The sequence below is a fragment of the Capra hircus genome, chromosome 17, assembly GCF_001704415.2.
Source record: "Capra hircus breed San Clemente chromosome 17, ASM170441v1, whole genome shotgun sequence".
NCBI classification, from domain to species: Eukaryota; Metazoa; Chordata; class Mammalia; order Artiodactyla; family Bovidae; genus Capra; species Capra hircus.
This window is the reverse complement of record NC_030824.1, coordinates 64772164-64785416: the sequence shown is the minus strand read 5'-3', so window position 1 is coordinate 64785416 and position 13253 is coordinate 64772164. Positions and strand designations below refer to the sequence as shown.

The following is a 13253-nucleotide window of genomic DNA, read 5'->3' as shown; positions in this document are numbered from 1 at the left end:
GCCAGCTTGGGGTCACTCCCTGCCACCGCAGTGGGGCCAGTTTGGGGCTCACTCCCTGCCACCGCAGTGGGGCCAGCTTGGGCTCACTCCCTGCCATGTAACCAGCTGTTCCGTGGCGTGTGCTCTGTGTCCTCTTCCCCGCCTCTGCCACCAGCCAGCTGTCTCTCTCGGGTTGCATTCTCCTTCTAAGCATAGTCCAGCCTCATCCTGCCCTGTCTTCAGGCGCCCAGGGTGTGTCACTTAGGACAGGAAGGCAGTTGCAAAATCAGCCTTCATCCTGTTCCAACAGGATAGACTCCTGGCATCTTGTCATCTCTGAAGGTAGACTGAAAAGTTGGCTTTCGGGCACCTTGCAAGGGTGGATGGGGTTCCTTCCCAAAGCAGCAGAGGAGGCAAGGTGCCCCCCCTGCCTTGCCGTGTCCCAGCAGTGACCAGCAGGGAGATTCCCTGGCAGTGGAGGGTTCCTGCCTGTGACGGAGAGGCTGGCTTGGCACTGGCTCTGGATAGAATGGAACGCTTTGGGAAATTTGATTAAAATGTGGAAAAGATGCTTCTCATTCACAAAGCGGTTGACAGTGCCTGGCATGACACAAAAGCCAGGACCAGTCGTCTCTGCCACCTGGGCTTTCTCTGCAGGAAGTTCCAGCTGCAGTCAGCCGGCAGGCCTGATGCCCTATACAGCTGAGTTTCAGCTCCATCCAATGTGGGGTAGGTGATTCGTGCTGGCTTGTTGCCTCTGCGAAGGATGTTAAGGGGCCCCTAATGCACTGGCCTTTCTGCTTTGCTCTTAATATGATTTCCATGTCAAGGAATTACTGGTCTGCTGTTTTCCTGCAAAAACCAGATGGCTTCATGGCTGCATTCACAGGGCCTTCTGAGATCCGCGCCAAGCTTATTAACGTCTGCCGATCTCACAGAAAAACAAGGCCTTACCTAGAGTGCTATGTGGCTTTTTTTTTTCCTCTGAATAGAGGGCTTCTGCTGTGAAGAGCACAAGTGGGCAGCCCACGTGTGACTTTGCATGCCCCCGTCACTCTGGTGGCAGCAGCTCAGCCTCCCATAGCCCTGCCGCCCACAGTTCACCCCGCCGTGAACACAGCCTTCCCCGTCGCCTACAGATCGTGAGCTGAACCCATGTATCCCCAGTGAAGCCCTGCTCCAGCTCCGAGACACTGCTTCACGGCAGTGACAGGAAAAGACAGACAGAAATCTGACTTGCCGTGTTATCCATCCGATAAAAAACCACCCAAGGGTAGAGGAATAGATACTCATCACGTCCCAGCAACTCAGCCAGGCCTGTGAGTTCAAGTGCAGTAATTCTGGGTGGGTTTAGAAAAAACCTTTCCTTGGCAAAGCAGAGTCCTCCTCCTGACAGCTCTTTTCACCAGCGGGCCAGCCTGTCGGAGTTAGAACAAAGGGAACCCTGCTTGTCTGATTGGGGCCAGATAACGGTTTCCTCCCTCCCCAGTGGTCTGTGTGCCGTTGTGGAAGTTTGAATACTTTTCCGTAAGTTAAGCAGAACTTTTCTCTTCATGCTGTCTGGATTTGCCTTCATCTGTAGTCAACCTTTGGCTGCCAGGGTGGCCTTTGCCCTGGTTTAGCATGAGCAGAATAATAGCATCAGCTTGAAAAGAGATTCAGGAGGTGATTATGGGATTATTCAGTAGGCTTGTCACCAGAGAATGCATCTGTTATGAAGGGCACGTAGTGGGGTGTGGTTTTTTTTTTTTATGGAATTTCTATTTTAGCCACTGCAGGCCTGTGTGTTTATCATAGCAGCTACAATAGCAAAACATTGAGAGCACTTTGGTTAGTGCGTCTTGCTTTTTCTAGGATGTTCTTTTGATTAATGAAGGCTCTCTGAAAGGGGCGAGGGTGAGAGCCTTACCTGCCATATAAAGTTAAAAAAGGATATTTCAAAAGGGTGGTTTGATTTGAATTTCAGCAGGTAGGGGAAACTTGCTACTTAAATTGTGTTTCCTCTGCATTTGGAAACTACTCTCCCAGATGTATGTAGAAGGTGTTTTTATTTTCGTTATTGAAAAATAAGAGGTAGGCTTAGCCAGGTTTCCCTGTTCTGCCAGACCCATCGGGGTGGATAGTTAGCCGCAGCATACGCCTTGATGAGTGACTTGGGGGTTCATCTTAGGCTTCACTGTAGCAATTCCATGGCGCTTCCCCTGGTGGTCCCGTGGCTGAGACTCCGAGCTCCCAGTGCAGGGGGCCTGGGTTCGCTCACTGCTTGGGGAACTGCACCCCACATGCTGCAGCAGAGAGCCCTTGTGCCGCAGCTGAGACCTAGTGCAGCCAAGTAAATAAACTGTTGCAATCCCAATATTTAAAGGTGAGCGTGGCATGATACAGGATGAACATTCGTGGGTGGTTTTTTTTTTTTTAAATACAAGGCAGTGGGAGACATTGATTCATCCACTGATGCTGATTAGGCAGCTGCCGTGATCTAGCGCAGACGTAGCTCTGGTCACAGAGAGAAAGGGCGGCGTGGCCCTTGGCTCACAGAACTGGTGTCCAGAGTGGGAGGGGCCTCTGCCAACACTCGTCCATGAGGAGCCAGGCCAAGGTCATTTTCCTGGAGCATGGTGAGCGCCGGGGTAGGCCGGGCCTGGCCCAGCCAGTCGCATGGCCCAAGTGGGTCCCATGCCCATGTCCTTTCTCATTTTGAGACCATGTGAAAATCACTTCCGTCACTTCTGGAGGCGATACGCAGAGGAACGCAGTTACGATCCACTTTTGAGTTTTCAGAAGTAGAGTATTCTTTCTGTTCCTTTTTGTCTGCTTCTTGTCTTACCTTCTTATTCTAGCAGCTGCTAGGACTTCCGAGAGGAGACGGGCCTGGAAAGAGGGCATACTGCTCCAGGATGAAGGCTGTGGCCGCGCACGGCCGACACGGCGAGGGCAGCAGGGTTAGGGGTGGTGGATTTCGCTGTCGTGGACCGCAGAGCCCAGGCGTCTGCAGTGCGTTCGTCCTCACGGTGCTGTGTAAAGGCAGGGTGGCAGCAGTAGGGGTAGCAACCTTGCTGTCTACTTAAAGCACTTTGTCAGAATTCTCTGGTGACACCTCTGTGTTTGGGAAGTACCAGGAGATGTCTCAGAGGAGGCAGAGGGTGGCAGTTTCAGAATGCTTAACTTCCATTTTGGGGAGGTTTTATATAATTTTATTTTATTTTTTCTTTACAGAATGAAGTTGGCCTACTGGAGTTCTTCCAAAATGTGATCAAAGAAACTAGGGCAGAGCCCAAAAAAGTGACTAGTTGGGTCCTCAACACTTTCCTGGGCTTTTTAAAGCAACAGAACCTTGCCGTCAGTGAGAGGTGAGTGGGGTCTGGGGAGGGCATATTTCTTTTGTCACGATCTCTGTGTCCAGAAGCAGCTGAAATAGTTCAGGGCTGGGGTTCTGTCCTTCCCCACCCGGCCGTGCCCCGATCTCCTGAAGAGACACAGACCTTCCCTGTGAATGTCAGGGCTCTCCGCCTTCCCCTGCACATCTGAAAGCTTGTTGGTGTGTTCAGGTCTCTGACCACCCACCCTGGCCTCTGTGCTGTGCTGGGCTGGGGGCCTGAGATGAAAACAATGAAGAGTTGGTCTCGACTGTAAGAAAGCAGTCAGCTCAGTGTGATCCTGCTGCACCACAGCTGTGCCCGGCCACCCATGAATACACAAAAAGGGACCAAGCCCAGGGCATCACCCTCAAGAGGGGGAACAAGGCTCCCTCAGAGGCCAGGCCCTGGGGAACCAGCGGGAGTGGCCAAGAGGAAGGGGCAGGACACCTCCTGAGAAGGGGTAGGGATAGCTGAGCTGGCCTGAGTGGGGGTGATTTGGGCCAGACCAGACGCCCAGCAGTCAGGGTGCCCGGGCATGGGGGCCAGTGTGCGTAGACAGCCCGAGGGGGTCCCCGGTGCAGCACCTTGGGGAAGGCCGTGCACAGTCTGGGATAAGTGGATCATAGGCTTGGAGCGTGTAGATGGAACTGGAAGCCGCTGGAGCGAAGGAGAGCTGTCAGGGAGGACACAGCTGACCATGGCCGAGGAAGGAGCCTGAGCCACCCTGGACTTTCCCCGTGGAGTGTGGGCAGGCAAGAAGGGGAGAACCGGGAGCGTGGGTGGCAGAGAAGGAAAGGAGAGGGTCGAGAGGGAGAGAAGGAGCAGTGCGGGGCTCATCGGGGACACACAGGTGGGTGGCAGGGCCAGCAGGACCCCGGAGGGAAGCAGAACCCATCTGGGTGGTGTCATTGCCGCGGGAGCACCACGCCGTGGGCTGCGGGAGCGGAGCGGGGGAGACAGGCGTGTGTTGATAAACAGTTGTGCGTTCAGAGAAGCTGCCCGTGCACATTCAGCCTCTGGCTCGCCTGTGTGCGCAGCACCAGCAAGGCCACGTGGCCGGTGCCAGCCGTGGCCTCGGTGAGCCACCCTCGGTGTCTAGCTGTAAACGCGGCGCCTGCCTCCCAGGAGAAGGCGTGGAGCCCGCGAGCCCTCAGCGTTGGCTTCCTTCGCTTTTCGTGCTAGCGTGTCAAGTACCAAACCCCCTCAGGTCCCCAAGCCCCGGTGGCGTCTGTTGCCCGCTTGTCTTCCCTCCCTGTCTTCTCCAGTCTGACCTTTCTACTCCAGTTTCTACATGGAAACCCTGGGCCTGGCAGGGCAGGCTAGAGCCTCCTGGCCGATTTGAGGGAGAAGGCGTAGCTGCCCCTGAGCCTGACAGAGTGGGACGGGCTTGGTAAGGGAGGGCCCGGTGAAGTCTGTGGGCAACCGAGCATGAGAGCCAGCAGCTTTGGGGACCACGGGGAGCATAGCCAAGAGGAACGGGGGGCAGAAAACGGCAGGAAATTCAAGTTGACTGTGTGATTGGGGCTCAGCCAGCGCACGGAGGGGGTGCAAGGTCACAGGAGCTGAGCCGTGAAGTGCCAGCTGTGGGGAGGGGAGCAGGGCCCCGGCCCAGCCCTCGGGGAGCTCTGTGTCCTGGGGAGGATGGCCTTGCACAGCAGCGCTGTGGTTCAAGGCGGACGGGACGCTTCCTGCCTAGAAGCACAAGCAATGTGGTGGGAGCAGAGAGGGTGAGACCACGATCGCCCAAGAGGCTCCAGGAAGGTGTGCTTTGAGCTGTCAGAGGAGATCTAACTCTTAGCCTTAAATAAGGCATTCTGTGTTGTTGGCTGACTACTAGTGTCCCTGAATTTGTCTCGGCAGAGCCCTTAGCTACTTTCTGGTTTGGCTCCTTCACGTTTAGTGGAGAAGGAGACCCAGGCTCCAAGAAGTAACGTGCACCGATGCTCAGACCGGAAGCCCGTCCCCTGACTTTGAGACCAGTTTCTTTATATGCTGATATGGGAAATGAGGGGTTTGCTAGCAACCACTGCAGGAGCTGAGGTTGATAAAAACCTGTTGAGGGAACCTGGATCCCTGGTATTTATCCAGACAATTTGGAAGCATTACTGACTTCAGAACCCCAAGGGCACCTAACTCTAAATAAAAGTGTGTTTGGTTGTTCCAAAGTCAAGCAAGGCCGAAGCTAAGCAAGCTCTGTCTTGCGGTGTAGGTAGAACAGGAGCTTGGAGCAGATGCGAACCACTGAGCAACCTCGGCAGCTGGGCTGGCCTTTCCGGAGCCTGGAAGGGCAGTAGCTGCAAAGCTGGCAGCAGCCTCATGATGACGCCAGGCAAGGGACACCAGAGATCGTGCTGGCTGGAACGCATTTTGCAAATGAGAGTTCATTTTTAAAGACCTCTCAGAAGACTGGTGTTTAAAGGGTCCGACCAGAAAAGTATTAGTCGCTTAGTCGTGTCTGACTGTTTGTGAGCCCATGGACTGTAACCCACCAGGCTTCTCTGTCCATGGGATTTTTCAGGCAGGAATATGGAGTGGATAGCCATTCCCTTGTCCAGGGGATCTTCTCAACCCAGGGATGGAAACCGGGTCTCCCGCGTTACAGGCAGATTGTTTACCATCTGAGCCACCAGGGAAGCCCAAAAAGAAAGTGAAAGTTGCTCCATCATGTCTGACACTTTGCGACCCCATGGACTGTAGCCCACCAGGCCCCTTTGTCCTTGGAATTCTCCAGGCAGGAAGACTGGAGGGGGTTGCCATGCCCTTCTCCAAGGCATCGTCCTAACCCAAGAATAGAACCATGGCCTCCTGCATTGCAGGCAGATTCTTTACTGTCTGAGCAACCACAAAAGTGCTTGTTGAACTTGGCCCTTACGCTGTTTTGAGTATATAGCTCTTTTGGATGATAACTCCGTTAATACCAGGTTTGATTTAGTTACGAAGGTGGGAACTGCTGGTCCCCTGATGCAGCATTCCCTGGTAGAATCAGGCCGGTGTGGCTCTCCAGTTCACTCCAGCTGAGACCCTGAACCTGCAGGTCAGCCGCAGGCAGCAGCCCCCGAGGCCCTGGGAAACTAGTGAAGGCTTGTGAGCCGAGGAGGGACTGATGCCAGCGGGAGGGTTAGTCCCAGTGTGACGTGCGGGGCCACGTCCAAGAAAGGGATGCAGGGGGCGGGAGCCTGTCTGCACAGCCTGTGAGCTGAGGGTGCTTGCCATCTCTCGCAGAAACCAAACCGGAAGCTTACGTGACGGAGACCCGGTGTGTCCCACAGAGCCTTAAATATTTGGTCCCCGGCTCTTTTTGGAAGAAGTTTCCTGAGCCCTGGCTTAGATGTGTTGTGTGGGGAGACGGGACCCCTGCGAGGTGGCTGACCATGTTGGCAGGAGGACGTTGCCCTGAAAGCAGTGGCCATCCTGGGGACAGACATGCTCCTCCTTTGCCAGATGGAGGTGAAGGCAGAGGATGCAGAAACGTGCCCTGGCCACTCCTCGCTCGAGAATGTGGAGGCCCCAGGAGAAGGGGCTTTCCCAGGGGGTGAAGGTGGCCCAGAGGTGGGGTGCAGCAGTGCGGAGAAGCTCTTGTGTTTGGTAACAAGTGAGGGGAGGCGAATTTTTAAGGATAGAGTTGGCATCCAGATGGCATGTGCTCAGGAGGGCAGACAGTAACCACTGATGCTCTGTACTGATAAGAAATAAGGTAGGAAGCCAGGCAGAAGCGAGTGACGGCAAGATGACTCGGAGGCGTTTAAGATCGGGAAGATCTGAGCGCTCGTGAAGGTGTGGGATCAAAGCCGCAGGAGACAGGAGCCTGGCATCCAAGGAGGATTTGTCGGAGTGCCAAGTGACAGGATCAGGAGCGTGGGCTTGAGGGGCTGTTAGGTGGAAGAGGAGGCAGAGGGCACCCTAGAAGATTCTGGGCCTTCCATCGGCTGGGGGCCTGATGATGTGGGAGGTGGGGGTCCTTGCTGAGAAGGAGCGTAGAAAGGAGGCTCTAGAGCAGCCACTCGGGTTGGGGCACACCAGGCAGGGTGCTGGAAGTCAGCGGGATGAGCGGAAGGCCTGCTGAGCAGCGCCTGGGGGTCCAGGCCTCCCTGTCTCCCTCCACGAGCCTCCGAGTCGCACAGGCTCGGGCCTGAAGCGAGCCTGCAGGTTGTGATGGGCAGCACATTCCACAGGAGCCACGGGGCTGTGTGTTGGGGTGTCTGCTTCCAGGATCCAGGCTGCAGACGGAGTTGTGATCCCGGAAGAGATCTAAGGGACCAGGTGAAGTTGGAAGGCTCAAAATGCCTCTCCCCTCCACCTCACAGGTGGGCTGGGCTGGGGATGGGAGACTAGCACACATGGCTTCTGTCTTTCACGTTAGAGTTTTCTTTAGCGGAGACACACTCGTGGCCCAGAAACCAGCATGATCTGACAGCAGCCACTCAGTAGCGTGTGCTTCTGCCATTATGTTCCAAGTCAGATGGTTTATTTATGTAACTGAGGAGGGGGCCTTTGAGGATTAGGGTGACAGGTCCCAATCTTCGCCATCGTCTTTCTGGAGGTCAGCCTTGGCACAGCTGGAAAGAGCTGACACAGTCAGCGGCATCTTCTGCCTTCCCCTCCTTGTTGGGGAAGGAGTCCAAGAAACAGACACTGTTGACCGACTGTGGGTATAAAAGGGTGACTGAGAAATCCCAAGTCAGTGGAGACATTTTATAGTGAATTAAGGTCATTGGATGAAAGGCGAAGTATTTTAAGTTATGCTTGTTCTATTTCTGTGCTCCACCATCCCCACATCCTTTATCACCAGCTCACGTGGGAATGGGCACCCTTTCTGTTGAAGGCTCGAGAAATGTAGTTCAACCTCAGTGCTTATTATGGTCTACACAATAATTGGCCTTTATGTCGACTAGGATGGTAGAACATCCAAGAAACCTGAATTTTTAAAGCAACCTGGATTCTTTCTTACTTGTCAGTAATGGTGGGAGGTTAGAGAAGAGGTATCTGTTGCTCTCCCAGCCCTCTCCGCCTCATCCTGCTGAGATCTGATTAGGGGGTTTACAGCTGCCCCTGATACCAGACTCTCTCCAAGCCGCACATCCTCTAGGAGTTTCCTCTTCTCCTTTCTTTGGAATAAGCGGACACCGGCAGAACAGCGGGGGTCTCTGTGTCTAGTGTGAACGATACTGTGGGGTCTCATGTTACCTGAGTTGGACCTGGGGAACTTGTGCTCGGTTGCCTGGAGTCCCAGGAAGTATCCAAGAGCATAACAAAGAAATTAGCATCGAGTGATGGGAACTGAGACTTAAGCAGAAGGTGTTGTCAAGTCTCGCTAAGCACTCCAGAAGCTTTCATTTGCGCAGTCACAGTAATGTGCTATTTATAAAGGCATTTCAGTCTATTTAAAACTGGTGCCCTTGTGACCTCAGACAGACATCGTTTCATTAGCCTGGTTGCTGTGTGTGTTTAAAAGTAGCAAGACCATGTATTTTAAAATAAATAGTCTGTTATTCAGTATTTCCGCTAACCGAGGCACTCACCTCCCCCCACCGCTAACTGAATTGATGACACTTCACATGTCCGGTTGCCTCTTGGCCTTTTACATCATGGGCTCCTTGGAAATAAGTCACTTCCTGGAAGTGTAGGTATAATGGCTTCTGGACCCTGGTGTGTCCAGAAAGCTCTTGAGAGCCTGCAGGAGACCGCAGAGTGTGTGGGCGCCCCTGCGGACACCAGAGGGTGTCACTGGCAGTCACTGCACCCCGAAAGGAAAACTCTTACAGCAAAAAAAGAACTTATACGTGCACAAAAACACTCCAAAACCCAGCTTGGTTAGCTGTTTTGTTTGAAGTAATTTTTAGGCTGATCTTTCAGTCGAAAATATTTAATTACTGGTTTTTTGTCTTTCTTTTTTCTCTTCTCACCACGGTTCGTGAATTTTGCAACCACCTCCTTTTCTTGACTAATTAAACTGAGCAGTTGTCTGTTGCTACAACTTCTGCCAAACAGCGGTTACTGTTGGGTAGTAAAATAAAGAAAAACAACAGTAGTCACAGAAACGTGTTCTAGTCTGAAATGCAAAATAATAAATGACACGGGGCCCAGTTGGCCTGTTCCTGTCACTCCTGAGTGGGGATGTACTCGTTCAAACCTGCAGAGTCACGCGCTTTGATCTTGAATAACCGTCAATGCGTATGCTGACAAAAGTGACACGTTTTTTTCTCTCCTTTGGGGGCGCCAGTCCTGTCACACCCTCCGCCCTGGCTGAGCTGCTGGACCTGCTGGACAGGAAGGCCATCTCTTCATCCGCAGCCAAGCAGGTAAGTCCACACCTCGTGAGGAGTCCTGCCACCCTGCAGGCCCAGTACGGGTTTTATGGGAAACTCCGCACTAAGTGAATTTCATCATGGAAATATTGTAATAAACACTTGTAAGTGCTGTTTGGGGGAGGGGGTTGTTTTCGTTTCTTCGTTTGTTGCTTTGTTTTTAGAGGTAATGTCCTCAGCACTTTTTGTTGAGTATTTGTGTATCATTTTTGGCTGTACTGGGTCTCTAGCTGCCGTGAGCGGGGGCTTCTCTTCATGGGAGCACAGGCTCTGGGCACATAGTTTCAGTAGTTGTGGCCCACAGGCTTAGGTGCCCCACGGCACGTGGGATCTTTCCACACCAGGGATCGAATCTGTGTCCCCTGCATTAGCAGGCGGGCTCTCTTTCTTTCAATCTATTTCTTTTTAATTGAGGGATAATTGCTTTACAATGTCGTGTTGGTTTCTGCCATACATCAGCATGAATCAGCCATAGGTATACATATGTCTCCTCCCTCTTGAACCTCCCCCCTCCCGACCCCATCCCACCCCTCTAGGTTGTCTGAAGCACCTCTAGAGCACCAGATTTGGTCTCCTTGCATCATACAGCAAATTCCCACCAGCTGCTTGTTCTCCATGTGGTGATGAATGTCTTTCAGGTCTGTTCTGCCAGACCATCCCGCCCTCTGCTTCCCTCATCGTGTCCACAGGTCTGTTCCGTCCGACCATCCCGCCCTCTGCTCCCCGCACTGTGTCCACAGGCCTGTCTTCAGATCGTCCCGCCCTCTGCTCCCCGCACTGTGTCCACAGGCCTGTTCTGCCTGACCATCCCGCCCTCTGCTTCCCTCACTGTGCCCACAGGTCTGTCTTCAGACCATCCGGCCCTCTGCTCCCTGCACTGGGCCCACAGGCCTGTTCCCTGCGTCTGGATCTCCTTTGCCGCCCTGCAGATGGGCTCATCAGTACCGTCTTTCTAGATTTCACATGCGTGCCTTAATACACAGTATTTGTTTGTCCTCTGTCTGACTTGCTTCACCGTATGTAGTGGGCTCTGCAGTCACCTGCCTCATTAGAGCTGACTCACGTTCGCTCCTCTTCATAGCTGAGTGAGACTCCATTGTGTATCGGTGCCACGCCTTCTTTAATCGGGTCGCCTGTCAGCCAGTGCACATCTAGTGTCTGTGGTGTGTCCGTGTCCCGTCTGTTGGAAATTGTGCTGCAGTGAACATTGGGGTGCATGTGTTTTTAGAACTGTGGTTTTCTCAGAGTATATACTAGTTGTACAGTACGAAAAGGCAAAAAGACAGGATACTGAAAGATGAACTCCCCAGCTCGGTAGGTGCCCAGTATGCTACTGGAGATCAGTGGAGAAATAACTCCAGAAAGAATGAAGGGATGGAGCCAAAGCAAAAACAACACCCAGTTGTGGATGTGACTGGTGATAGAAGCAAGGTCCAATGCTGTAAAGGGCAATATTGCACAGGAACGTGGAATGTCAGGTCCATGAATCAAGGCAAATTGGAAGTGGTCAAACAAGAGATGGCAAGAGTGAACGTCGACATTCTAGGAATCAGCGAACTAAAATGGACTGGAATGGGTGAATTTAACTCAGATGACCATTATATCTACTACTGCGGGCAGGAATCCCTTAAAAGAAATGGAGTAGCCGTTGTGGTCAACAAAAGAGTCTGAAATGCAGTAGTTGGATGCAATCTCAAAAATGACAGAATGGTCTCTGTTCGTTTCCAAGGCAAACCATTCAATATCCCGGTAATCCAAGTCTATGCCCCGACCAGTAACGCTGAAGAAGCTGATGTTGAATGGTTCTAGGAAGACCTACAAGACCTTTTAGAACTATCACCCCCCAAAAATGTCCTTTTCATTATAGGGGACTAGAATGCAAAAGTAGGAAGTCAAGAAACACCTGGAGTAACAGGCAATTTTGGCAAATTTGGCCTTGGAGTACAGAATGAAGCAGGGCAAAGGCTAATAGAGTTATGCCAGAAGAACACACTGGTCATAACAAATACCCTCTTCCAACAACACAAGAGAAGACTCTGCACATGGACATCACCAGATGGCCAACACCAAAATCTGATTATATTCTTTGCAGCCAAAGATGAAGAAGCTCTATACAGTCAACAAAAACAAGACCGGGAGCTGACTGTGGCTCAGATCATGAACTCCTTATTGCCAAATTCAAACTTAAATTGAAGAAAGTCGGGAAAACCACTAGACCATTCAGGTATGACCTAAATCAAATCCCTAGTGATTATACGGAGAAGGCAATGGCACCCCACTCCAGTACTCTTGCCTAGACAATCCCATGGACGGAGGAGCCTGGTAGGCTGCAGTCCATGGGGTCGCTAAGAGTCGGACATGACTGAGCGACTTCACTTTCACTTTTCACTTTCATGCATTGGAGAAGGAAATGGCAACTCACTCCAGTGTTGTTGCCTGGAGAATCCCAGGGACAGGGGAGCCTGGTGGGCTGCCGTCTATGGGTTCGCACAGAGTCGAACATGACTGAAGCGACTCAGCAGCAGCAGCAGCAGTGATTATACAGTAGAAGTGAGAACTAGACTTAAGGGACTAGATCTGATAGACAGAGTGCCTGATGAACTATGAACGGAGGTTCGTGACATTGTACAGGAGACAGGGATCAAGACCATTCCCAAGAAAAGGAAATGCAAAAAAGCAAAATGGCTGTCTGAGGAGGCCTTACAAATAGCTGAAAAAAGAAGAGAAGCCAAAAGCAAAGGAGAAAAGGAAAGATATACCCATTTGAATGCAGAGTTCAAAGAATAGCAAGGAGAGAAAAGAAAGCCTTCCTCAGTGATCAGTGCAAAGAAATAGAGGAAAACAATAGAATGGGAAAGACTAGAGATCTCTTCAAGAAAATTAGAGCTACCAAGGGAACATTTCATACATAGATGGGCTCAATAAAGGACAGAAATCATATGGACCTAACAGAAGCAGAAGATATTAAGAAGAGGTGACAAGAATACACAGAACAACTATACAAAAAAGATCTTCACGACCCAGATAATCACGATGGTGTAATCACTCACCTAGAGCCAGACATCCTGGAATGTAAAGTCAAGTGGGCCTTAGGAAGCATCACTACAAGCAAAGCTTAGTGGAGGTGATGGAATTCCAGTGGAGCTATTTCAAATCCTCAAAGATGATGCTGTGAAAGTGCTGCACTCGATATGCCAGCAAATTTGGAAAACTCAGCAGTGGCCACAGGACTGGAAAAGGTCAGTTTTCATGTCAATCCCAAAGAAAGTGAAAGTGAAGTCACTCAGTTGTGTCCGACTCTCTGCAACCCCATGGACTGTAGCCTACCATGCTCCTCCGTCCATGGGATTTTCCAGGCAAGAGTACTGGAGTGGGTTGCCATTGCCTTCTCCAGAGCATCTTCCCAACCCAGGGATGGAACCTGGGTCTGCCACATTGTAGGCAGAGGCTTTACCATCTGAGCCACCAGGGAAATCCCAAAGAAAAGCAATGCCAAAGAATGTTCAAGTTCAGTTCAGTTCAGTCACTCAGTTGTGTCCGACTCTTTGTGACCCCATGAATTGCAGCACGCCAGGCCTCCCTGTCCATCACCAACTCCCAGAGTTCACTC

The 13253-nt window shown here is 51.9% G+C and overlaps 1 protein-coding gene across 2 annotated transcripts in view; it reads left to right on the top strand.

Annotated features, from left to right (window-relative positions):
* Positions 1-13253, top strand: part of GATB (glutamyl-tRNA amidotransferase subunit B) — a 97006-nt gene that overhangs the window by 72585 nt on the left and 11168 nt on the right. For both annotated transcript variants that reach the window (XM_013970498.2, XM_018061600.1), the window contains 2 exons: positions 3196-3329; positions 9559-9637. In XM_013970498.2, coding sequence (XP_013825952.1) covers positions 3196-3329; positions 9559-9637 — 213 coding nt within the window. The remainder of the gene's footprint in view (positions 1-3195; positions 3330-9558; positions 9638-13253) is intronic.